General features: G+C 41.8%; 2 protein-coding genes across 3 annotated transcripts; one reads left to right on the forward strand and one right to left on the reverse strand.

Annotated features, from left to right (window-relative positions):
• Positions 1 to 1,117: 1,117 nt before the first annotated feature.
• Positions 1,118 to 15,554, forward strand: lhx6a (LIM homeobox 6a). Its single transcript, XM_056432521.1, has 9 exons — positions 1,118 to 1,579; positions 2,418 to 2,489; positions 2,674 to 2,856; positions 4,706 to 4,827; positions 12,481 to 12,701; positions 13,028 to 13,128; positions 13,319 to 13,414; positions 13,727 to 13,901; positions 14,024 to 15,554. Exons 1-9 carry the CDS (start codon positions 1,502 to 1,504, stop codon positions 14,101 to 14,103), a joined length of 1,128 nt encoding a protein of 375 aa, XP_056288496.1. The 5' UTR covers positions 1,118 to 1,501; the 3' UTR covers positions 14,104 to 15,554.
• A 1,032-nt stretch (positions 15,555 to 16,586) lies between these two features.
• On the reverse strand, positions 16,587 to 26,502 carry morn5 (MORN repeat containing 5). Of its 2 annotated transcripts, none has more exons than XM_056433069.1 (5): positions 26,373 to 26,502; positions 26,100 to 26,247; positions 24,271 to 24,382; positions 23,673 to 23,804; positions 16,587 to 16,770 (listed from the first exon to the last, which is right to left on the reverse strand). In XM_056433069.1, exons 1-5 carry the CDS (start codon positions 26,417 to 26,419, stop codon positions 16,628 to 16,630), a joined length of 582 nt encoding a protein of 193 aa, XP_056289044.1. In that variant the 5' UTR covers positions 26,420 to 26,502; the 3' UTR covers positions 16,587 to 16,627. The 2 variants fall into 2 exon arrangements, with proteins under 2 accessions (XP_056289044.1, XP_056289045.1); XM_056433070.1 differs by lacking the exon at positions 16,587 to 16,770 and adding an exon at positions 21,404 to 21,546.
• Positions 26,503 to 26,737: the final 235 nt, after the last annotated feature.

Genomic DNA, 26,737 nt, shown 5'->3' on the forward strand with positions numbered 1-26,737 from the left:
ATTCAAATGTATTTTCAATTGGTTAAATATTTCAAAATAATTTCAAGCTTCCTAATTTATTTTCGGTCTGGTTTATTTTGATGGGATCATTTCTGCCATATATATTTTCATATTTCTGGATCTTTGGGGAAGCCTGATTGACACGTCGGTGAGCGGAACCGGTGTGGAGTCACCGGGCGTCCCTTTCGTTAAAGGACTCGTTGCATTCGTGTTCCATATGCATCAGATCCTCGACTCTGTACATGATTAAAACATATATACAATTCATAATAGTTCTGTTTGTTTGGTTTATTTAGCCAAAAACAATTACGAACACAAAATGCAAACCGGTCTACAAGCCAAATGTTTTATTTCTTTCTTTTTAATGCGTAAATTCTCTTTACACTTTACATATGTGGTTATTCTCTAGTTGTTCTGCCCTGAAAATTATTTCTAACCATACATTTATCTTTATATTTACATAACATGCGGAATTTAAATATGTTTAATTAATAAAACGAAAACATTTTTAATTGCCTGTAAAAAAAGCGACACTTTAAATCCTGATGATAATGGACATTACACGAGAGGGAGGAGATAACTGCGCCATGGCAATGGAATCAATTATATTCGTCAATGATGTTATATTTTATTAAATTTCATTTTGCTTATTTTATTGTTTATTTTGAGGCATCATTGAGGCTCATGCAGACTGAGCTTGAATGTAGGGTACAACCCAACATGTGTGTGGAAACACTGTGTAAAAAGGTCTATTTATATACCCGAGTACGTAATCATTGCGTTAGTTTTGGTTGTTTATTTCTAGTAGCAAATAAATGGCAATTATATAAATAGCTATAATTTGCATTGGGTTTTTTGGGTCTGGCAGCAGCTATATATGCCTGAGATATCAAACAGCAGCAGTTTGAGTACGTTTCTGTCATAACTGTTCCAAAGTGTGTCCACCCTTGTCACGCATATGCAAGTCTTCCTTCACCCTCCCCCTTCTTTAACTATAAGGCAGCAGTGAGCCGCACCAACTTTCACTGCACCTCTGCGGAGACGCTGGTTCTCTGCGCACCCGTCGACTCTGCACCTATGAGTCCTTGGAGTAAAAGCTGCCAGCCCCTCAATTTGATTCACTTCCTGTCGTCAGACTCCTTCCCAAAAGTCAAGAGAGGGGGAAACGAGGAGAGGAAGAACTCGTTCTGTTCTAAATAAGGCTCTCCGAGGAGCAGCGAGCAACTCCACGCCTCTGCTTGAGCTTCACAACTTCTGTAGTTTGCATCCAGTAGCAGTCAGATCGGCGCGCACAGCAGCGTTTTAAGAGAGAGTGAGAGGGAGAGAGAGAGAGAGAGTGAGAGAGAGATAATTTTGCGTTAAAAACAAAGCTGTGCGCCAGTTGCACCCGAATCCATGCATGGTACGGATGGTACACGTTTTGACGCCCATCGCCGAGTCTTCTGATTCTACGCGCCGAGTTTGGAGACACTGACCGACCGCTGTGAGACTCCAGGGGTTCATGTACTGGAAAAATGAAGTTTTGTCCCCTCTCTCAGAGGGAAATAATATTCTGTCCGAAGGAATTCCCACGAAGAAGGTACTAACACTTTGGAAACCGCTGAGCTTCAACTTTGTGCGTAAAAGGTCCAAATTGGAGACGAACCCACACATATATGGTGTGGGCCTTCACTGTTTATTTTTGACGGAATTATTAGAATATGTGATGACGTAGAGCAAGATAGTTGTAGTAAAACGATGCAGTACGTTTAGCCTCGTGGTATTATTTGTATTTACCAAACGCGTAATCTTCTCCCTTTAGCGCTCAGCGGATCTGCTGTTGCAAAAAAAAAGAGCCGTTTGTTTGCAGCCTGCGTGCGTTTTGTTTTGTCTCTGTGATGTCACAAGAATCACGGCTTGTGTACTGAGATCAGCTGCACGCGCCAGCCGCTGTGAAGAGGCACGCGCCTCTCTGTTATGAATAGCGTGATTTGCGGTCCGCGAGCCTCTCGAGCGCTGCCAGTTCGCCCGAGAAGAATTAGATTTTAATTACAGCCATTAAAAATCAAATTTGCAATTCTTTGGGTGACCCGTTGCCTTTCTCTGATTGACAGTTGCAATTGACACTCCGGGTCCCTCTTACCCATACAGCGGTTCAAGCTATTTGTAATTACAGGTAGTTTTCCCCCCCTCCACTCTCCTGTCCTGGATTGCAAAGAGAATACTATTATTCCGAGAGGCGCGGGTTAAGGGCAGGGAAAAATCAATCCAAATTGAAATAGCTTCATTAAAATGTGCCTTTTGTTGCGGGGGCCCTTTTGGCGGGTTTAACCACTTTATATAGGAGCAGCCTCGGAGAGATGTGTGCAAATTTCTCAGTTGAGGATGAGACGGGAGAAGTGATGAAGACTTGCCGTTTACTGAACGTTGTCTTGTAGGTGATCTCCACGGAGCATCAGGGCGCACCGGGAGTCTCGCGCTGCAGTGTGGACTCTAAGCACGCGCCAATGGTGAGAGCTTTATTCCAAACGTGTCCTGTTTTCATGTGTGAATCATTTGGCGCGACTATCGCCAATGCATGGTCTGTTTTACGCGTGTGACTTCTGCGCGCATTGATATCGAGCACAGGTCGTGAAGCTGCCTCTGTGGGGATCGTTCTGTGTGTCGCTGAGCTGTGCCGATGCCCTCTTGCAGTCTCACTCGGACGGAGAATCCCAGCGGTCCAACATGGAGCGGGAGGACACTCGCTCGTCCCCCAGCACTCCGTCCACCCCCTCCGGGTGCTCGCCGACGTCGACCATCAGCTCGGTGCCGTCCATCGGCAAGAACGTGTGCACGAGCTGCGGTCAGGAGATCGCGGACCGATACTTGCTGAAGGTGAGAAGCCGGCTATGCAAACCGTTAAATAGGCTGAAACACGCCCGCCTGGTCAGAGCAGGGACTACTTTCTTCTGGGGCTGTCTTGTTTATTTGTTTAGCCTTCTCTTTTTTTCTGCGCTGCATTCACGTTAACAACAAATGACTGAAGAAGGGTGCCATGTTGACTCGGGTCCTGTTCTGGTTTGGACAGGCCTGCTGTGTTACGCTGCGGAATAAACAGAAGGCCTGGGCTATTGTAGGGGTCCTTATTTTATAATATGCACTTTTTAATGTAACCCATGCACAAATATATAACAAGAATAGGACATAAATATCACCCATAACTCTACATATCGACCAATAAATACTTATAAATAAATGTATATTTATTTCTTAGTTTTACAAAATGCATACACCCGTTGGCTCGACACACACCCTGTCTCTAAGCGAAGGCCCTGTTATCTGCTCCTCAGTGAAGCGTCCAGATGAGGTGCAGATACAACAGGGATGTTTCCATTTGTTTCTCTTTACAGCTTCACTGTCAATACGCCCGGACTGGTCGCGTGCGCCCGCTTGCTTATAACCAAAACAGACCTCCCTCGCGCGCAATTGGGTGTGTTCGTCAGGAAGTGTGAATTGACTTGTTTTGGGGTCAAAGTCTCGTTTTATTAGGATATCATCTCCAATACTAGTTTTAAATGTTATTTAAAAATACACGTTTTTTCTTAAAAAATGTATCTAACTGAAAATAAATAAATATAGCCTAATTGTTAATGTATGAACTAATGTTATACATGTAATACTATTTTATGAAGCATTTATTTTGGTCTATGTTGTTAGTCATATTTTTATTTTGTTTTTACATTTTCTCTTCTGTTTTTGTGTAAAATCTCGTGTTTATATTTCTTTGTGCCAGTTCAATATTTCACATGGCCGATGCTGTAAAAAAACCGACTTATTAGCTGACATTTATATTTATTTAAAACGTTTTTAAATGGTTATGATAAAAGATGCCATATTAGCTACAATCACCATAATAATAATACAAATATTCTAAGATGAACATGATCGCATTTAGATTAGAGATGCCTTCGGCAGCCTTCACGACCTCTCGACAAAATTAGGCTGACTTCGAAAAATTATAACTTGAATTGTTTAAATATTTTTGTTGAGGAAGGGAAATGGCTTTGTTATCTGCAAACTTTCGAAATTATTTAAATACGTTTTCAATCTCCATCACAATTAAGTCTCTTATTTTCAACACTTGACAATTAATATTAATTTCCTTTTTTCCTTTTTATACATTTCAATCTTAATTACTATTGGGAGAAAAAATGTACAGTGCCAGAAAATGTTAGCTAAAGCCTAAGACGGATGCTCTGGTTTTGATATTACTCAATATTAGGAATGCATGCATTTCGGCAGAAAATATGACTTATAGGAAAAACGAACTACAGTCATTTTACGGGCTAATTGTTTGATTTCTAAGCAAAAACCTTTAAAAACCTTAAATTTAAAAAGCCTTAAATCGTCTTATTATTTATAAAAAAATTAGTTTGGCACCACTGACTCACTAAAATTCACTTAAATTGAGTAGTCAAATAATAAAGGATATACTTCCACTATCCACTCCTTACTGAGCGGATAGTGGCACTGTAAAATATGCAAATGTTATATAAATAGTTTGGTGATATTTAATGTAATACTAGATTAACGTATTACAATGTAAATTGCTTGATTGGGCTGTTGAATTAATGTTGATGGAAATACATGTTGTCATGTACGATACTCAGCACCATAGACACACTGCAAGGCATTACTGTAGCGATCTATCATCGGGTTGACATGGACGCTCTCTCTTTCACAGGTGAACAACCTGATCTGGCACGTGCGCTGTCTGGAGTGCTCCGTGTGCAGGACGTCGCTGCGTCAGCACAGCAGCTGCTACATCAAAAACAAAGAGATCTTCTGTAAAATGGATTATTTCAGGTAGGGTAAGTTTATGACCGTGTTTTCAAAATACCACCTCTCTTCTGCCAACACAGCTCTCTCCCTCTCTCTCTCCCTCTCTCTCTCTCTCTCTCTCTCTCTCTCTCTCTCTCTCTCTCTCTCTCTCTCTCCCTCTCTCCCTCTTCCTTTGAGATGGATGCGGGTTGCCTTGGGTGTTCCTGAAAATACCTCTTTTTTTTTTTTAAACGTCTCAAAGTCTGAAACAAAATAATAGTCGAGTTGTAACGATGCGCAATTTTATTATGGCTATCCAAAACATAACATGTCCAGTAGCTCCACAAAGAACAATGCATACCGAGCCTCGCAGAATAAACCTTTGGAAAAATATGTGCTTTATCTTAAAAACGTAGCCTGAATGGAGCAGGCCTAAGGACGTTGTTGTATCGGGATATAGGCTGTGCATTTGGAGGGGAGGGGGGAGGGAGGGGGGAGGGGGGATCCCAGTCTTTGACTTATCAACACGTCGTCAATGCACCACGTGCCACACGATGCGCGCGGTGGCGGTTTTATCACTTAGAAACAAACGGAAATCACCGGAAATGCCCGTTTGACCGCGCAGCGATCTGAGTTCAGTCGGCCCCGCAAACAAAAGGCTGAGTGCAACAAAGGGTCATAAAACAGAGAGGAAAAAGAAAACATGATATATTCGGATTTATTTCTACTTCACGATAAGGCGCCTCATCATCCATTGTGGACATGTGAGAATTTGTCCTTGTAATAATAAAACATATCACATCTATTTTATTAATTTTCAGAAAACCAAACAAAGCAAACTTTAAATAAAACAACAACAATAGCAATAATACAAATACAAATAATTAATGATGTCTTTAGACTCGGAATCATACTATTTTACACATCTGTGTCATACTCATATCATTCTCTGTTGTATAGATGTTGTCTTTTTATTTTCATGCTATGGAATAGAAGTACAGTAAATAAAGAAATAGAGATACCAAAACATATACAAATAGAGGCAAGTACACACTTGGGTTAAAACAAATTCAGTATGCTCATTGATAGAGAGAGAGAGAGAGAGAGAGAGATGTTGAATTACTGTAATTCAAGGATGCATTTACTATCCGATGCATTCATTCAATACATTTGTGTTTGTTTAATTCACTTATTTGATTAAGCATGTGTGGATTATATTTGTGTGCCTGTGTGAATGTGTGTGTGTCTGTGTGTGTGTGTGTGTGTGTGTGTGTGTGTGTGGTATCTAAGGTGAAATGGGGTTCACACTAGCAACAGCATATTGTAATATTCTGTGCTGTAGCCTAACGCTGGTGGATGTGTAGTGGACACACATGCACTGTGCACATCAGTCGGTGTGTGCACATGTGCGACTGCTTGGAACTGTGTGTGAGCTTTGGTGTTTGTCTGATTGAAACCTGACACCGAGCCACCGCTCTGAGGTTTATAATTACCAGCAATTAGTTGTCCTCTAGCCCAGACCCTCAGGCCTCCAGACCAGCAATTAGACTGCCCCGAGTGCCTGGTCAGCATGTTTCTGTCCTGAATGTAACTTCTATCCAAACTAAAAAACACACATCAACACACACACACACACACACACACACACACACACACACACACACACACACACACACACACACACACACACACGCACACACACATAAAACAGATATGTGCACACATTGACACTCGCCTATATACGAAAACCGTATTATGAAACATTTATATATTAGCAAGAAAGCACTGTACACATTGCCTCCATTTACAACTCTGAAAAAGGTCCAAACACTGACACACACACACACACACACACACACACACACACACACACACACACACACACACACACACACACACACACACACACACACACACACACACACACACAAACACACACACACACACCCCGAGATCTCTGTTTATTTATATATGTCCAGTAGCTGCCAATCATTTTGCTAATTTCTTTCACAAAATGGAGATTTTTGTGTTTGCTCTGCCACAACCTAATAATATTTTACCTGACCCGTCCCCATTAAAATGCTCCTTCACTTAAGCCCTGCTCACTGGACTCAGCCAGTATTAAACATATGTCAGTGCTTCAGAACATATGAGTGGTGCAGGTGTCCTACACTGTCATGATATGAAATACACTTAATGTGATAAAAAGCCTAACACAGCGATAAATGTGTCCACACTAGTTGTCGAGGCAACAGGATGAGGCCATTACTTTTCTGAACATTACATGTAAAGGCACACGACAGATTACATACATTCATGCGGAGGTTTTATGTAAAGCTGTCCACGTCCACCTTACCACTATCACTCAAATCCTGGGTCCGTTTTGCATCCTGATAATAATTAAAATAGAAGCAAACACAATGTCTTCATTGTCATTCCACATTGGACATACATGTGCTGGGTAGTTCTTAAACACAATAACATGTTCCCCAGCTATAGCTTTACAAAGATTGGTTTTAATAAGTAGTAGTGGCTTCTCAACATCAGTAGAAGTTATTAAATGGTGTAAAATACAGATTATTATGCACATCTTACTGTAGACCTTTCAAACATCAACATTTCCAACCACCGTTTTAAAAAGTTTGGATCATAAACCCGTTCGTGAGATGAAAAACACAGCGTTCAATACAGTTTCATTCCTATCAGTGGTATAACTGATGAGAGACTGTGCAGATAAGAATGCAAAGAAAAGTCATAATACATTACATGTAATCCTCTAAATATACCAACGGTCAAACTGTTATACAGTTTGCAAATCTTCTCCTCAATATGGTTACAATCTCTTGAGAACAATCCTCATTTACATCCTAATATAGATTTAGATTACATTTCCTTGGTCACACTGACCGTGTTTACATGCATTCGAATAACTGGCTTAGTCGGACTGAAATCGAATTATCCGTTTCATGTAAACACCTTTGTTCGACTATGTGCGGTCCGACTACGATCCGATTAACACCCCTGGATAACTCGATCCGATCCGGTTGATAAATCGACTATCGCGGCATGTAACGGTGAATTGGATTAGGAACTGGACTTTGCGTCTTTGCGCATGCTTAAGATCCCGCCGCCCTCCTCCCCCCCCCTCCCTCCCATGTCGTGACCCGGAAGTCGAAAGAGACGATAAGTTGTCACTGCCGGGAGCCTGGCCGGCAGAAAACAACAAACAACGCCAATAGCGCCATTTGCATTCGCTGTACTCCTATTAACATCATGCAAGAATAGTAGAGGGATGTAGCTTCGCCTCGCTCTCTGTTCGCCATCTTTCTCGAAATGTTGATGTTGTTGTTGTTGGTTGTTGTTGGTAGTGGTGAAGACTAAGGTCAAGCGGAAATGGCTGTCTCACCACGAGTTGTAATGAAAACAGCGCCGCCTATCGTATCGGATTTGACATGCTTTCGGCCAATGATTCGAATTACTCACTGCCATGTATATTGGGATAACAGCAGATCCCCCAAAAGATAGCATAGTCCGACTAAAGCAAGATTCAAATTATACCATCATGTAAACGCACTGACTGGAAAACAAGAAACGATTGAGAACATCTTGCAGCAACAGTGAAGCCCTGCTGCAGCACTGGGGCCTGCAGCCTACAATGGTTACCACTGTAAATATAAACTGTAATCTGGGTTTAGGCCAGATTTATACTCGCCTAAACACCACAGCGAGTCCAGATCCTCCAGGCTGAGTTCAAACCTCTGGAGATATTTCCTCATCTGTGTCAGCCTCTCATCTGGCTTTGGACTGACAGCTGCTTTAATGGGGCGTAATAGCAGGAAATCAGAGTGGGTTTCCCTCCATATACGTGTATGTGTGTGTGTGTGTGTGGGGGGGGGGGGGGGGGGAGAAGGAAGGTGGTGTGTGTATGTCGGGATAGGGGGCGCAGGACAGAGCCCATGCTGTGCCTCTCAAACCCATGTTAGGCCTCAGGGCTTGCTCACACACACACACACACACACACACACACACACGCGCACACGCAAACTATTTCTTTATCAGGCTCCTCCCCTGACCCCCCCTCGCCTCCCTCTGTAGAAACATCATCCTCGTCCGCGAGCTGCAGGCCACACAGGAAGTTGCATTGCTGCACTAATCAGGGGCACCCTGGGATACTGACAGTGTAACCAGAGTCCATGTATGTAGGGAACTCTGTGGGCGAGATGTGTGCATGTATGCATGTGTGTCTCTTTATGTGTGTGTGTGTGTGTGTGTGTGTGTGTGCATGCTGTAATAATAATTATTCATCAACCCACTCTGGTTAGCTGATTATGTCTCCATAGCAACAAAGATGGGTGATTTGAGTTTTATTAAAACAAATATTTAATTGAAATTATAATCAGACATCTGTCACACGATGCTTCACATTTAAATAAAGACACTCAAAGTAATAAAATATAAAATGTATTGTGTAAAGCAGATTAGAAAAGACAACTGCCTGTGTCCACAGCTACTGCAGTCTCGACGGACAGAGCATGGACATGTCAAGGTTCTCTTGTGCAGGGTTAATATATTTTATAAACTTGTTACTATTTTAAATCTATGGAAAGATGTTTTCTGTAGTATTGACATCACTTCCCCATCTTAGATTCCATAAACGCCCAACAGAGACCTCACGTACTAAAACCGCAATAACTCGCTGAGGATGAATCTAATAGAGATTATAGTCTTCTCATAGCACATCAGAAATAATCCTAAAAACATGTACCTCCTCAAGCCACTCTTTCAGCAGCAGGTGAATTACTGGGGGGGGGGAAGAAGTAAAGATTAGACGAAAGAAGGGGAGAAAATAGGAGAGGTCTGAGGCTAACGGGAGATATGCGGTGGAGGATTTTCCCTTGTGGGGGGGGGGGGGGGGGCATGAGGATTGACATCGCTCCAAAATAAAAACGAGATAAAAAAAAAAATACAGGGTAGAGGGAGGGTGGGAGGGGTATAAGGAGATGAAGATGGAGATGGAGGAGGAGGAGGAGGAGGTTAAAACATGGGATGATTTGAAGCTTTTCTGGGTTCTGTCTCGGAGCATGAAACTGACAAGCTGTCATGCCGTATAAACCGCAATGTTCCACAATGTTTTCCTCTTTTACTGTTGAAACACCCTGGAATTCTCCATAACAATCTGAAATGATACACACACGCACACACACACACGCACACACACACACACACAGAGTACAGTAAGCCATGGAGTTGATTTGTCTCCGGAATGGCTTTATTGGGCTGTAAGAGGTTTGTTGGTTCAGTTGCACATATCTGTGACAACTTAAGCGCTCCGTAAGTGCTACGCCAGCTAATTTTATTTCAAGGTCGCCTCAAAGACTCGTGGTCTCGCGGCTCTGGTGCGGATCTGAATTTGTTTGTTATGAGTGACGCCAGGCCTGGTGCTGGAGATGCTGTTTTTGTGTGTGGACATTGTTGCGTTCACTGACTAGGAAGGCAAACAGATGCAGAATGAGACCGATAAGAGGGGGATCCTCAAATGGGAGGCATTTAATGATTACCTCTAAATATTCTCCACCATAATACAAGCAGAACAATTTAACTTCTGGCCATAAAGCTCATATACACAAGGAGGGGTATGCGTTTGTGGGATGTCAGGGCTATAGTATGCTTTCATCCCAGATAGAGTGGACTTGAGTGGACTGATACACTGCCAAACCCACTCACTTGGCAACCCCCCTGCTCTCTCTCTCTCTCTCTCTCTCTGCCATCGACGCTGTCTACTTTGCTATTTCCCTCAGCCACTTACTTCCTCTCTCCATGTCTATTCTTTTCATCATGCCCTCAGCAGTTCTTGCCTCCGCCATACCTTTCAACTATTGACAGCTCTTTGAATTTGGCTGGCGTTTGGGATGCTGTGCTCTTTACGTTCTGCTCGGCTGACATCAGGCGGCGTACAGAGAAGAAACATTTCGAGTCAGCCATCAGCTCTGAATGTCTGTGTCAGTGCCTGTTTTACAAAACAATCCCATCAATATGGAAATGTTCCTAATTTGAGCAGAAACCAGTTCGCCGTTGTGCTTCTTGCCCTCAGTTTTACCCCTGCGGCGGCGCTTCCTCGCAGGCTGCTTACAAATCCTACCTCCTTCACCAGAATTGGCAGCTGCTGACCCGAACAATGGCGCTTAACCTAACCCTGACATCTCAAATGTAAAGCGTTTTATACCCATTAAACCCAACAATGTGTTCTTAAATTAGGGGGTTAATGTATTTTGGTTGTGGTGTAAAACAGGAAATGTATATAATATTTCAGTGGTATTAAAGTGGAGTTTTTGGGATGCTCCTCAGTGCCAGCTGCTCAGTGAACCCACATATCAGTTAACATGATATATTGTTGGTATTCCCAACAATATATCATTCAAAGACCCAAAGGAACTGTAGCCAAAGCCTGAAGCATCTTATCCCTCTCTGCCACAGACCTACATTGTTGTACTAAAACTATTATAAGCAAATAAATGGGTCACATGACACGATGAACATGGACCCTGCTGTTTATTTAGAGTCAGTCCTTCACCGTCCTGCTCCTGGGAAAACTCGCAAAAACAAAGCTTACAACAAAGCTAACAACAAAGCACATGTGTATTAATTAGCAGCTGAAAATAGTCCACAACAAATGAATATATCCTTTGGAAAATAAATAAATAATAAAGTGTTCAGTGGTTTAAGGAAACTATTTAGCCTTTACAAACAACAACAGCAACAACAACAACAACAATATCTTATTGTGACCCATTTCAAATGATGAATATATTCAGTGGGAGACGGGAATGAGGTCACAGTCAGGGTGGCGAAGTCAGATGAAAGGGGACTAATGCACACCTATCTCTGGAAAGATTATGAATGTTGGGGTATTTAAATCGATGTTTATTTTGGTTTGACCCTTGGACTACGCTCATTCTGTCAACATTTATACATATTCAAATACTTATTTTAGTATCCATATCTTATTGGGAGCTAATTTATAAATGGTCTTAAAGCATTTGCCGACAAACCCGTCCCCTGCACATAACCTCTCTCTTTCCATAACTTTCTGTCCATCTATCTTTCATCCACCACCCACTCAGAACAGAACGTCAGGTGGTTTCGGTTTATATGCCGCCTGACCTCACTGTTGCTATCAGTTACAGCGAGGCGATCTAGAGTGATGTCATCCAAGTCTCTGTTCGTCTTGCACTGTGTGTAAAACCTCCGTGGTTTACATGTGTGTTGCTCTGTTCCCCGGTGTGTGTGTGTGTGTGCGCATGTGTACATGTCAGGGCCTTCATGCATCATACAGGAAATTGCAGGTGTTGGTTTGTTTGCATTGGAGGCTCAGCTTGCAGCCACATTAAGGAGTCTTTTCTGAAGGCTACATCCTTCTCCAAAGTTTCTTCCTTAAACCCCTTGAGCTCTGCCAAAACTATAACAACACATATTTGCAACTCTCATAAAAGAATCAAAAAGAAAAAGGACATCTTTGCATGTTTATTCCATTATGTTTATATACATGTACAACCTTTGGACGGCCTTAAGATTAGATTTAAAATCTACCGCGGCAATGTATCTCGACCGAAAATGTTGCTTCTAACCAATCAACGATGCACTAATTCCTCATTCTGTTTCTCCTCCTCTGCCTCTGCTCTCTTTTTCTCTCCCTCACAGTCGGTTTGGTACTAAGTGTGCCCGCTGTGGGCGGCAGATATACGCCAGCGACTGGGTGCGCCGCGCGAGGGGGAACGCTTTCCACTTGGCTTGTTTTGCGTGCTACTCGTGTAAGAGGCAGTTGTCCACGGGAGAGGAGTTTGGCTTGGTGGAGGAGAAGGTCCTGTGTAGGATCCACTACGACACCATGGTGGAGAACCTCAAACGAGCAGCTGAGAGTGGTGAGTAGCGGCTCTGGCAAATGGGTTCGCCGTCCAGATGTTTACTCAAGAGTCCTCCCAAACAGAGGTCATCTGAATTTGTAAGCCAAATGAAGACCGCATGAATATTAAAGATGTACCATTTCTCATTTCTCAAATCATTGATCATGTGATATGTCTGGCCTGCTTCTCTACGATGTCTCAGTGCTCACGTTACAAGAGCTCAAGAGCTCCTTTTTATGTGGTTCAAATACATCTCCTGGGACTATCTTGGTAATTTCATGTTCTTATTGCACACATTTGTCTGTCGTCTCACATGTCGGCCGTTGTGTTTTTTTTCTCTCCAGGCAATGGCATCACATTAGAAGGAGCAGTTCCAACGGAACAAGACAGTCAGCCCAAACCGTCCAAAAGGGCTCGGACATCCTTCACCGCGGAACAGCTACAGGTCAGACACACACATCGCATCTATCTCAACCTCAAATCACTTTATTTTGAATTCGATTTGAAGCTTATTTTGTAAATGTGCAGCACCCTGAAAATACACATTAACCCGAAATCCAATGTGTAAAGATCTCTGTAATCATCAAATGTCGGCAGCGTTTGATTTCATGCTAATGTTTTGCCTCAATATGCAGATCATGCAATCTCAGTTTGCCCAAGATAACAATCCAGATGCCCAGACGCTACAGAAACTAGCCGACATGACCGGCCTCAGCAGGAGAGTTATACAGGTCGGTACACAGATGTCCACTTTCTTCTCTCACTCATTCATTTACTCATGTCATGGCAGAGTTGTCGCTGTGTGTATTGAAATAGCATAACTCAGCAACATGCATACACTTAGAACTGGATCCCATACAATGAATAAAATAAGGAAAGGTAAGGTGGTATTTACCGCTCATAGATGACAGTGAAATGTTCATGCACGCACATTCATCATAAATAACATTTATGATTCTTAAAATGTTGCTCTTGTAATAAATCAACATATTTGTTTTTAAGAATATAGCTACATGATGTCTGGTTACGTTGCGTCTTCATAGGTGTGGTTTCAAAACTGCAGAGCAAGACACAAAAAGCACACGCCCCAGCACGGTGGGGCTCCCCCAGGTCACCTCCAGTCCAGGATACCCTCGTCTCTGCCCGATGAGCTGCATTACTCCCCCTTTGGAAGTCCTGAGCGGGCGCGCATGGTGGCCCTTCACGGGTATATCGACAGTGAGTTGTATTTTGTGCAGTATGAAGTCAAATAAACCTCCTTTGTTTGTCCATGTAGGTACTTTTAAAGCAGTATATTCGATATTTCACTCTTTTTTTCTTCTTTTTTGTGTGCTTTCCAGGTCATCCCTTCTCCATGCTGACCTCTCAGAGTCTCCCTCACCAGGCCATGTCGCTGCCCCAGCTCCCCCTCAGCCGCTAGCGCTCCACCACTACGACCCTGATGACCCCCAAACCTCCGGATCCTCACCCTTGATCTCCATCACTGAAGTCTGCGAAACCCGTAGGAGGTCATGTAGGAGTCAGATTGGAGAAAAGACACATTTTACAGGAGCCCAGGAAAGAGAAATGGAAGAAGGAGGAAAAACTAAGATACATCCGTCAGTATGTTATTTTTTTTCCTGAGGACAGGACTATCCCACCTGCAGCCACTGATGACTGACTGTATTTTACACCACGCAAAGGACCCATTTTGCTTCATATGTACAGCATCCTTCACTTCACCAATGCATCCTCCACTTGATAGAGGAAGTTTCAAAGCGATGAAACTGACCAAGGAAGTGATACTGAAGATAAACAAAGAGGGGGAAATTAAAGGGGTCAAGGGGTCTGTCATTCGGGCCCACGGCCCGTCACGCGCAGTCGACCACGTTAGAGGTAAGACCCCTCACTCTTCTCTCTCGGCAACCATGAAGGAAACATTTATGTAAATGAAATACGTTTCTTTAGGATTGACAAAGTGACTGTGTGGCATCTCAAAAAACTAAAACCTTCCTCGTTACATTTTTGGTCAATTTTCACTGAAATGCGGTGTAGAACTAGATTTTGGTGAAAGGATGAAACATTGTGTGCCTTATCGTTTCAATTGTTACTACTTTACAGCACTGAATCAGCTTATTAAAAATTCAGCCTGTAATTTGTCTCAAAACAAAGTTTTTTTTAAATTATATTGTGTTGGACAAATTACAAGAATTTTAAATCTGCCATTGGTAAAGAATCAGCATATTGACTGTTAATCAAGAAGGAAAACCCCAAATGCACAGTGTCTGGAATTGTGTGTTAATAAATTATGGCTGTAAGAAGAAAATAGATTTCAGGCAATCATGTTACATGATAGAGGAACAAAGGGAAGTCTGAGATGAGCATACTAGTCAAACTACAAAATCTGTTAGTTACATATTTTCATATTTCCAAACAATTGTATTGTCACTAATTTATCATTTCTAATGTTGCTTGTTCACCTTGTGTGTGTGTGTGTGTGTGTGTGTGTCTCGCACAAAGAGGGAAATAGAGTGTTGCTGTCATGGTACAATATGGACAATATGAAACATACTGGGGTTGTACATAGTAAGACGTATGTGGGTGTATGCGTGTGTGTGTGTGTGTGTGTGTGTGTGAGTATTGGCAGGGGTAGAGAGTGTGCATCTGTATTTTAATGCCATGGCCATTGTGTGAAGAACAGGATCCAACAAGACCTCAATGTCTTTGTATTTATTGAGATGGTAAATCCCTGTAAAGCACTTTTTTCCCTCTGAAATTGTTTTGTTTTGTTAAAAAACATGAAATGAAATTCAACAAAAAAGTTTATTTGATAGACTGTGCATCATAAATGTTTTGTGTACTAAAATGCAATAAAATAGAATGTGATATTTTTGTGGTTTTTAATCATTTGTGAAGATTAATAAATGAAGCAAAAACATTTTTATTTTTGAATAAATTAGGCTCAACTGGATAGGATTTTACAAATGAGAAACATACAAATTAAATACATAAATAAGAAGTTATTGTATTTTCCATGTGTTCTGTGATTATGGATGATTAGTTATTTGGTCGTGGGTGTGTGTGTTTCCTCCTATTTTTGTGGGCAGATATGTCTATCCTATGGTGTGTGTGTGTGTGTTTGCGGGTGTGAGTGCTTGTGTGTGTGTGTGTATATATATATATATGTGTGTGTGTGAATGTGTGTGTGAATGTGGGTGTGAAAGAGAGGGATTGTGAGTTATTTTTGTGTGATTGTGTATTTACCATGAAGCAGAAAGGGTTCATCATGGGAAAGAGTCCGTTTGTAAAAGAAACGCCTGCTTTTAAAATACTTAATGTCTTATTCATTATATTCATATAATCTGCAGACAGTTGATGGTTAAACGTTAAAGGTACATGCCCAGCAGAACTGTGGCCTGTTAACGTTGCCTGCTCATTGCCAATAAGTATAATTTGTATCACGTTATTTGAGAGACAATGGCCACATGCTGCTAATCTCAAACATTACATATCTAAATGTGACATTAACTGTTGAACTTTTCATTTATGAAGCCTACATTTATATAATCTTATATATTGACACATAGACTAATGTGTATACAGGATACAGTATCTGTGCATACAGGCACACCCTTTGTCAGGAGTTGATGCGCAATATAATACAAATATCTGGAAAGTGATTTTCAGTCATAAATGCTTCTAAATGCTTAGTGAGGACATCAGACGGAATTAATCTCAATATAAGTTTTCACAACCAATTAACTTAACTCAAAAGAACATTTAAAATGATCGGTTTATTAAGTCATATACTCATTTTAAAACCAGTCTAAATGCAATTAATACAAGGAGGATAAAAAAAAAAAAAAGGCAAATAATGACCAGATAAAAGAATACAGCATATAGCCTTTTTTTTTATTCATCATCTTAAACAAAGATATAGGTCAAACAAAACCAAAGTTGTTTTATTAAGCTGTATACTCATCAAATCCTCCGTTGATATTGCTGTTCTCTTCCGGTCCAGTTGCGGAAGACTTTTCAGAATCAAGGACAACAACCTCAACCCAAGCTTTCCGACAGGTCCGCACAATCCACTCATCTTCGGAGTCATCTGTTGGAAAGATTTAAATATGAAGCAAAGAAACTAAACAGAAAAGAAGGGGGGGGGGGGGGGAATAATAATAACAATAATAATAATATATATATATATATTTAAAACGTACATTTAAAACGTTTGACCCATGATTAAATGAGCATAACAATACAAACCACAGACTGAAGTGAAAAGGTAAAGCGTTTAATTGACAAACTCCAATAACCAGTAGCCTGTATAATTACACCACAGGTCATTTTGTGTGTGAGGCTGCATCAGTGAAGTGGCATTCAAGCCTCGGGTAAACGTGTCAAATCAAGATAAGCCTGACAATTACGAGAAAATAACTTCTCGGAGCCACTTCAGACACCAATAAATAATAACCCCCAAAAAGTGGACGCCACTTTTTTTTTTTTTAACCGAAACGACTGCCAGAGGAGCTGATAATAAAGCAGTTTTTCATTGTTAAAACTGAAATGAGTAGCTAATTGCGAGGGAAGTGAGCTTTCTCCGGAGCACCCGCACGCAGCTGCACGCACTTGAGCCGCACGCGGGCCTCACCCCCAGGTTCCACTGCGCGCGGGGCTCCATTGTGCGGGGCAGCAGGTCTGCAGCTCTCGGACTGATTGTGTGTAATTGCCCGGCGTCAACACCAACAGCCACTTCACGGATAAAACACCCCGCGCCTCCCTTTCTCTGGGCCTGTCTCTCCTTTCTACCTGTTCTGATCGAGGTCAATGAACGCACCGGACATGCGCACAGCTGGCGCGCAAACGCGTCGTGATTATCGCGGCCTATATAACTCCATCGTTACGTTTAGACTGACCTCAATTAGCCACAGGGCGCAACCTGCCCTGATGAGACTTAGATTGGGACATTTTCATATTTGCTGTAATTCTGCCCTCTTGAGTACAGCAGCGTTTATCTCAGGATTGATGTCACGTGTAATTGGTACCTTGGGTTATTTCAGGGCACAGGTGGCTGATATTTTTTAGCTAATTTCCTGCAATCGAAAGGACAGCGGGGCATTTGTGTGATTTACCAGTTTTTGCTAGTCAATACATTTAATTTAAAGACCTATCTAATGACTCTTCTCATCTTTTCTGTGATAGGGATATTGCAGTTAGATTGCCCCCCCCCCCCCCCCCAAACATCAAGTAATTATATGGTTCTCTTAATGGTACTGCCACATTTGTAGGGCTGATTTCAGAGAAATTCAGACCCCAATCTTCAATGGAGTGCAGTATGCTCCACACACTTGTTTTGGAAACCGTCTTCTACACACACTTGTTTGGGAAACCCTTTGCTGGTTGATATCCATCTCGACTGTAGCAACCTGCATGGACAACCTTTTTACAACATACACAGGAGAGAGAGAGAGTGTGGAAGCGATAATGGCACCTTGTTAACGTCTGTTTATCTTAATCCTTAAAATACACTCAGAGGGAAAAGTGTTTCCTTCCAGCCTAATGGCTGCAAATTAACACACACACCCCACACACACTCACACACACACACACACACACACACACACACACACACTGAGAGAATAAATCTGCTTTCTTGTGCGTGCCTTAGTGATTTGCATAAGACATGATTGCATTCTGCTATAATATTAGTTTCCACAGAAAAAAAGAGCGCTATATGACACTGTCAAACTCTGAACCTGGTTCACCGACAGTGACAACATTTATATATATATATATATATATATATGTATATCTTATATAAGCATATTATCCAAGTTCAGGCACCATAGTGAAACCAAAGGTATCTGAATGTGAAAGCTCAAATAAACATTAAAAAATATCTGTCTTCAACTCTGTGTGACCGGACTATATTCATGGCTTTTTTTTGGTCTTGATGACATCATAGACAACGGCGGCGGTCTTCCAGTTTCCAGCTTTGAAAGCGAGATCCTGATCTTCAAGAATATTAATCCATCTGTCACAGCTCACAGGATTAACATGTGAATCCTGTTATCATGGCGCTTTTATTGGGGAGTTTAAGATGAAAAATGAGAGTTTTTCAGGAAAGTCAGCGTGAGGATATGTTCCACTCCCCGAGGCCTCGGCTGATTTTATCTTCTGTGAAACACCTCCACTGGACGGGGACAAAGGGAGGGGCCGTGGTTTGGTCACCAGAGGTGTTTTCCTTGGCAGTGGAATGTTTTCTGAGTGGAACTCTTTCTGCGCGGGGTTTTCAAAGGGAAGCGGTTATTCCAGAAACAGGAAAGTGCTACAAACAATATGGCAACACATGGCCCCTGCTGGAGCTGCTGCCGCCTCCTGCACCGCTGCAACCGCAGACTGTTGCCAAAAGAGAACACACACACGGTTAGTGTGTGTGTGTGTGTTTGTTTGTAATAACAGAACACGCTCAATCAGTACGCGGTGGAGATTTGATTGTGCAGATGTGGCCTGTGTATCTTTCCTCTCGGTCTATTTTTTAACGGCAGTTTTACGCATCTATATTTATATTCTCCCTTCAAACTTGAGTAACAATCTTCATCAGCAATGACAAATTAAGTACAATTATGTGTCGAGAAGTTTGGAGGGTGAAGCGGATACAAATAGTCTTTAAGAGTTGTTTGTTGATGATGTGATTTGTGTTTCAGGTTTAACAGTAATCGTTTCATTGTGTTGAAATCTGTTGGCTTTATTCAAGCTGGGCTGCTTATTTATGACACATTGAGGTGGTAATAAGTGGAAGCACATGTTTGTTGAAATGATCTTGCGTCTTTCTGAAGAAATGTATCAGATCATAATCCTCGAACTTCATTATTTGCCTAACAACGCTTTGTAATGTATGGAAGTATTTCCAGTTCATCCTCCATGCCAACTTATACGCTATTTGACTATGAAATGTTGTCTTGTGCCTACTTTCAGATGCCACGGTTTTCACCCCTCCAGTGAGAGATGAGTTGAGGAGATGAAGAACTGCGGCATAAGGAATGATACATTGCTGTGGTCGTACATTGGAAGTGGGACGCTCATGAAGAAGGCCGGGAACGAAGTCTGTGATCCCTGAATGTTCATCCGTCACCACCTGCATTCACTCATCACTGACACACACACTTACATACCACAAAGTCACACACACTCAGACATTCCTTTCTTTTGGTCTTCTGTGTCCTGCAGAAGGTGTCTTTGTATCCAAAATGACCTGCCTGACTCCTCGCCTGACAACTCTCTGAGATATTTTCTAAAAGTCCATCATTTCAATCCGGCAAAGGCTGTGAACCCAGATGCAACTTGGAATTGTAAATATGAAAAAAAAAGCATGATTTTGCAAGTGAATGGCACATATTTCCTTCGATTTAATCAGAAAAAGAATTTAACTCACTATAAGACACATTTTCTTCTCCCCCAAACGAAGGGTTAGGAAGAAATGTTCTGTCAGCCCAGTGGGAACGTGTAACTAACCGAGGGCACTTGTCATCAGCTATTGGTAAAAAAAGACTGCACCATTTTCTCATAGAGTGATTTTCGCCAACGCTCGGTGACGACTAATCCGTCAATGCTTCCTGGTCCTTCCCCAAAACCAATGAGTCAAGTGAAATACAGTATATGGGGTTTTAAAGTGCTGAACGAGCCATAAAGAGTCGAAGAGCAGAAGAGAATACTTCAACATGTGGAAGAAACCACCAACCCTCCAATGAACGGGCCTTTTGAAGTACTTCATCAAGATAATGTAGAGACAGGGTCAGGACAGCATGGATGTGTTTCAGTGATGTCACATCATCTGAACCCCGTGGACATCATCTGTGATGGGAGGAACCGATTTAATAATCACTTACTCTCACCATCCTCCATTTTCATGCCACATTTCTCCACACGTCTAGCCGTGCAGTCGGCAAGGCAGCTCCTTGTTGACAAGACATCGGTTGAACTCCACATATTATCAACTAGAATGGGCACTCGTAGAGCGCATACCTTCGCATATCACAAGATTGGGCATTGAATTATGAACATTTTGGCATTAGTTGCATGCCAATTGGATAAAAATGTATCGTGCTATGGTAAAAAAAAGAAGAGTTTGACCTTTCCATGACCTTGACCTTGACCTTTGACCCGATTGATCTCAAAATCGAATCAAATGGTCCCCGGATAATAACCAATCATCCCACCAAATTTCATGCGATTCAAGAACATTTTGACCTGTTCATGACCTTTGACCTTGACCTTTGACCCGATCGATCCAAAAATCTAATCAACTGGTCCCCGGATAATAAACAATCATCCCACCAAATTTCATGCGATTCGGTACAATACTTTTTGAGTTCTGCGAATAACACGCATACAAATAAATAAATAAATAAATACACGGCGATCAAAACATAACCTTCCGCATTTTCAATGCGAAGGTAATAACCTCTGGGGGAATAATAGCAACAGATCCTATTGTTTTGCTACTTGGCTTCATGCTAAGAAAGGCTGTTTGTCCAGGTTAGCAACAGTAACTAAGGAGGTCAGGACTTCGCGAGAGGTCCGTTTTGGCCAGTGAGTGAAGTTTAGCCTGATATATATCTGAGCATTGGCGTTAGCAACAGTCGGGTGACGACGTGACCCCTCTGCAGTCTGAACCCGTCCCAGACGCATCCTCTTCGTAACTTCTCTGAATATGAGGCCTCCTCGTCCAGTTGCAACGGCTACACGGGGAGCTCCTTCCTCTTTCCTCGTCCCCTCTGTGAGGGTGAGTCTTCCCCGTGTCCCACCATCCCCGCGGTCCTCATCCTGGGCGGAAGCCACGAGGCAATAAATTCTATCTTCACACCCACTCTGACAAATGTGCCTTCACCTCCCAGGGTTGAGAAATAAATCCACACAGGATACGGGAGCATTCCTCTCAAGAATTGCACATCAAGACAAGAGAGAGAGAGAGAGAGGGAGCACATAAGCCACATATACACAACACATCCCCACACACGCATACACATAAACCGGCACGCATTGATTAAATAGTTCCTGTTGTCATATTAATTTTAAAAACGGAGAGTCAGAGGATTGTTGGAGAGCGTTCAGTTCCGCTTCCTTTTCATCCCAACTTCCAAAAAGATCTTTCCTCTTGTTCTCCGCCACTCCACTGATCAATACCAGAGCTGTCTTGATGACGAACAACCCGCATAATGGGAAAAATACCCAAACATATTTTTTGTCTTCTTACACATGCACATCTGGCGAGGATGTCGATCTTCTCCTCTCTCTCCACATGTGTTAATGAGATATGTGTGTTTGTAAAAACTAATCTGTGTCGCTAGAAGCTCATCTGAATACAAAAGGTCGGCACAAAAATAAACGTTTACCCCAAGGAGCTCGTGAGTCATACCTTCACTTCTGCCAAGAATCATATCTTGTCACATGTCTGCATTTGTTAGGTTAAAAAACTGTAGAAAATCACCAGATGAGGAGCCAGACTTTGACTTTAAAGATGACAGAACCACAAATTCCACTGATTCGAATGCTTCCTGCATTATTAAAAGCAAAGGGTCCTGCACGTTTGTACAACACCCCCATTCATGTATCCGGGATCAAAGCTGTCTGAGCACTGTGGGTAAAAAGGCTCCTTTGATACACACCAATAAAACTGGACCAAACCTTCATGAGCTAGAAGACGTGATTTTAGAATCACATTCATCACCCGCTGCCTAATTCACAACATTGCCCATTGGTGTAAAGTTCGAGAAGACATGACGAGCAGAGGATGTCAGCATTCGGGAATTTCTATCTGGACACCTGTCAGATCACATTCACTTCAAATCAGGAGCTCCAGAACTGGGCAACCATTCAGTGGAAAAATGTGTCTTGAATTTTCCACTTTTGACAAATAACAAAAGAGGGAAAAAAAGTTGCAATAGCCGAAGGAAGCGCGCTTATCAGATGACTTGTAGCAATAATCTTCCATCGGAGAATCCAGGGATAATCCATTTAACATCACTCCATAGGTTCATTGCTATCAAATCTTTCCCATATGTCGATATGCTCTCAGAGACGCAGTTATTACATAAAGAAATGGGCAAAGACAAAGGGTCTTCAAAGGTTTCAAAAGTATTTTCAGGAAAGCCCTTTCTGGGGCCTGTTCTTTGTCAGGTATAGTTGTTGAAAAGTAGACGTCATTTTACACAGAGCTACTATCTTGTTTGACAAGGCAGCAACAATAGCTGCTTTCAGTACTAATTTGGCTGATTTTGTCGCTTTTACCTCTTGAATCTTACTGAGATTTAGTCCTGAGTTTTGCATTACTTTAAAATCAAATAAAGAGTGTGGCCTTTAGACAAACAAACAACCTCGATACATAAAATTGCCCACTCCATCCTAGAGCCGTGTGCCTGGTCCTCTTTGAGAGATCACCTCCGGCAAAGCCCTCCAACAGGTGCACGCTATGGCACTGAAGCAGGCTCCGGAAATACACCAGACTGTTGATCAGTGGCGCTTCCTTATTACGTTACTATACAAACACATTTAATTTACAGCAATCTATCACTGCCAAGGGGCTTTATTTGATATACAACTGTGTATATTTAATTTCAAATGGAAATTTCTGTTTGCTCTTGACTTTCATCTTTCTCATTTTCTTTGGCACAAAAGGCTAAGATGCCAGGACATTACTCAACACTCAGATGGAGCCAATTTGGCCGCAAATTACTTTGAAAAAAAATTAACCGGAGAAATGGAGGTGCAATTTTGATTCTTTGATGTTGTCAAATTGTGAGTTCCAGATCTTGGATTGTGGTACTTATGTTCACCGTTCACAGTAAGTACATAGTTCACACAATATGTCCAGGTTGGAAGGTACCCATTATTGAGTGGCAAAGGATTGTTATTATGAATCAAAGGGAGGGGTTACAGGTCAGAAGACACATCTTCTGTTAGCCGCTCATCGTTGGTGTCACAGGGCTAAAAGAGTGGAACTATATTTACCTGCAGCCCGGAGGAATCTGCCAGTGCTGGAAGTGACGACTCTGGTATTGGGGTCATAGAAACCATCCCCACAATCGTAGCATCCATCAGGAATGACGCGTGGCGGATGCAGATCAGTAAGCTGAGATTCTCCTGTTTGAACAAAACAGTTGTTTTGTATTAAACGGTGATCTTACGGTGGTTTACAAATACTAACACAAGTCCTTATTATGATGACGTTGTATTAAAATCTCAGCCTTTTCTGATGGCTTTCATCCAATGTTTCCCCTGAGTTGTCATGTGATTTGCTCACACATAAAATCTTGAACATGGACTGAAATAAAAAGATTTCCAGGTTTAACTCAAAAAAGATGCCAAGGCAGCTCATTTATCCTGCTGTCTGAGACACACGTTCATATAGCAATACAGAGAAGTGAACACTTTTTTAAATCTTCAGTACTGTTGAACATATGCTGGAAATTGTAATGGCTTTGGATGTGTGTAACTGTTATTTTATCTTCAGGTTCATTTATGTGAGAGGTCTGAGAGTGGGATAGTGAAGAAACCCCTGTCACCTGACAAAGTGAGCGAATACAGAGGCAAATAAATGAATTCCAACCTGGAGGTCGGAGTCCGTTGCACCTCTCACTGTAGAAGCGCCTGTCTTTTCCATCACAGTAGTCCCAGTCCTTCTCTTGGTACTGCAGACCATCAGCAAAGGTATAAGACCCCTTGTGAGGAAACACACAAATCATCCTCATTCTTCAGTCGTACCCTTCAATGGGTCCGATTACCCACATTACCTCTACTGTTGTGTTGCAATGTAGATAGCTTCAATTTCACATGCCAATATGTCATGAGATTTAAATCTTCCAACACTCATATGCAACAGAGTTTCATTTGGAAAACTCAACAGCAACAATGTTACTCAAGATGATCCACAGACCTCACTGAGCTCAGTTTCCTTTGGGGTTGTGTCTTTGGCAGAAAGTAGCTCTTGTGAAAACTGTTAAAAGAAAGTTCTGGAGGTTATCCTGTCCTATGCACCCAAGCCATGGTTCATGTCTGGAGAGATGCATTGCTGTTGAGGTTTTCAAACCTTTATTTCAGTGCTTTAAGCACCACAAAATGATTTCAATTGTCTTCCATTGTCTTTGAGTTAAGGCCGAAATCCTTTAGACGGATATCTCAAAACCTCAGCAGATACAAACCCAAACTGTGAGCATAGATATAAACCTTTAGGGGAAAGTTGAAAAATATGTCTTTTGGGTGAATACTTTGTGTATGTATTTGTGTGTCTGTGTGTGTGTGTGCGTGCAATCATGTTTTCTGAGGAATGATACAATTGTTAAAATAATAATACATTGTTCATCAATTTTGCCAAATGTGGACACATGACAACATTTTCACTGGCCATGTACAATCATGAAAATTGCATCATTTCTTTTAAAACATGTACATTTTTGAGTGCTTATCTCGGCGGGGCTTCGAGAAGAGAAACCTCACGTAATGGGATGGATTTGTAATTTTGAAAGCTGGTGTGAGAACATAAATATAGATTCAGCATAGACCTTTCTCACAGCAGACATTTAGATTGGTCAATGCTGGAGATATACATGTTTAAGTTATTACATTAACGGTGCTACAGCTCTACTGAAGAGGATCAACCCATTGCAGTGAGCCAGCATGCACAGCACCGGGGACCCCCATGGAACTCCCCCTTTATTATTGTTATTATTTACAACTGTGCTTTTCCTGCTGTATGTGTCAATGTGGCTGCAGTAAAACAAGTTATGATAACTTGAATGACACATAATTGAATGTCACTGGTAATCTTATGTTGGTTGTAAATATTAGAGTCGTGGGGACATTTACACAAAAAACACAAACAATTATATTGAAACATGACTTGTGTACTTTAAAGGTGTTTCATACATTAATGTACACTGTAGATATGTCAACCTTTTAGAAGCACAACACTTTAAAATGCTTGTGAAATTTGGTAGATAACATATGACAAGAAATATGCAGGTCACGGTTATTCATGATTTAGAACTGCTATCATTTACAATGAGCCGCTACTGAAATGATGATCATAATTGGAGTGATCTTGTTGTGGCTAAAGCCCATGACAGATTGCATTACAGCAGAAGTGAAGTGAAACTAAAAAACTAAAATCAAAAATGGGAGAGAAACCTAATAACTTCAACAATAATGGTGGGTGATTGCTAAAATGGACCAGATGTAATATCAACTATAACCAATGTGAAACACACAGTCAAGCACGTGGATGCATATATTCTGGCATGCATGCACACACGCACACACATGTGCTCACACTCTCACACACACACACATGCTAACACACTCATACACTCACCCCCCCCCCCCCCCACACACACACACGCCCCCCCATCCCAACAGACACACACACACACACACACACACCTGTTTAGCTCTGCCGTTTTCCCAGGTGGCCTCGTATGTGCCTCCATTTGGAAAGTGTAGCACTCCTTTGCCATGAAACATCCCATCTTTCATCTCTCCCTCATACTTGGTCTCTGTGGGAAACGTGTACTCTCCTTTTCCATCCATCCTGAGGGAGAGAAGAGGCGGTCATGTGGTGCTTTTGATCGTTAAAGCAAAGGTAAACTGAATCCACCTGTTTCATTCATTGAGCTATAGTTATCCTGCTTCTAGGGTCATGAAAAATACATATACCTGCCATTTTTTGTTTCTCCCTTATAACTGCTTCCGATGAGATCCATTACTGTGTTGACTTGCAAGCACACTGTCTTCTTAAAATACACAAACAAGCACACTGTCTTCTCAAAATAAATAAACAAGCACAATAACCATTTTTCTATAAACTGGGCAAGCTGTACAATGGCTATATGCCTCGTCACGTCACCATGGCAACGTGGCAACAGAGCACCAGCGTGAAAAACAATTAATCGTTTGTCCCAGTTTATAATGTAAACTGTCTGGCTTTGAAACAAAAAGAGACAAACAACACAACTAACAAATGTATCAAAACGTTCATAGATCTTTTATTCGTGGACGTGCGCGCGCACGCACAAGCGGTT

Source organism: Pseudoliparis swirei, chromosome 15, assembly GCF_029220125.1.
Source record: "Pseudoliparis swirei isolate HS2019 ecotype Mariana Trench chromosome 15, NWPU_hadal_v1, whole genome shotgun sequence".
NCBI classification, from domain to species: Eukaryota; Metazoa; Chordata; class Actinopteri; order Perciformes; family Liparidae; genus Pseudoliparis; species Pseudoliparis swirei.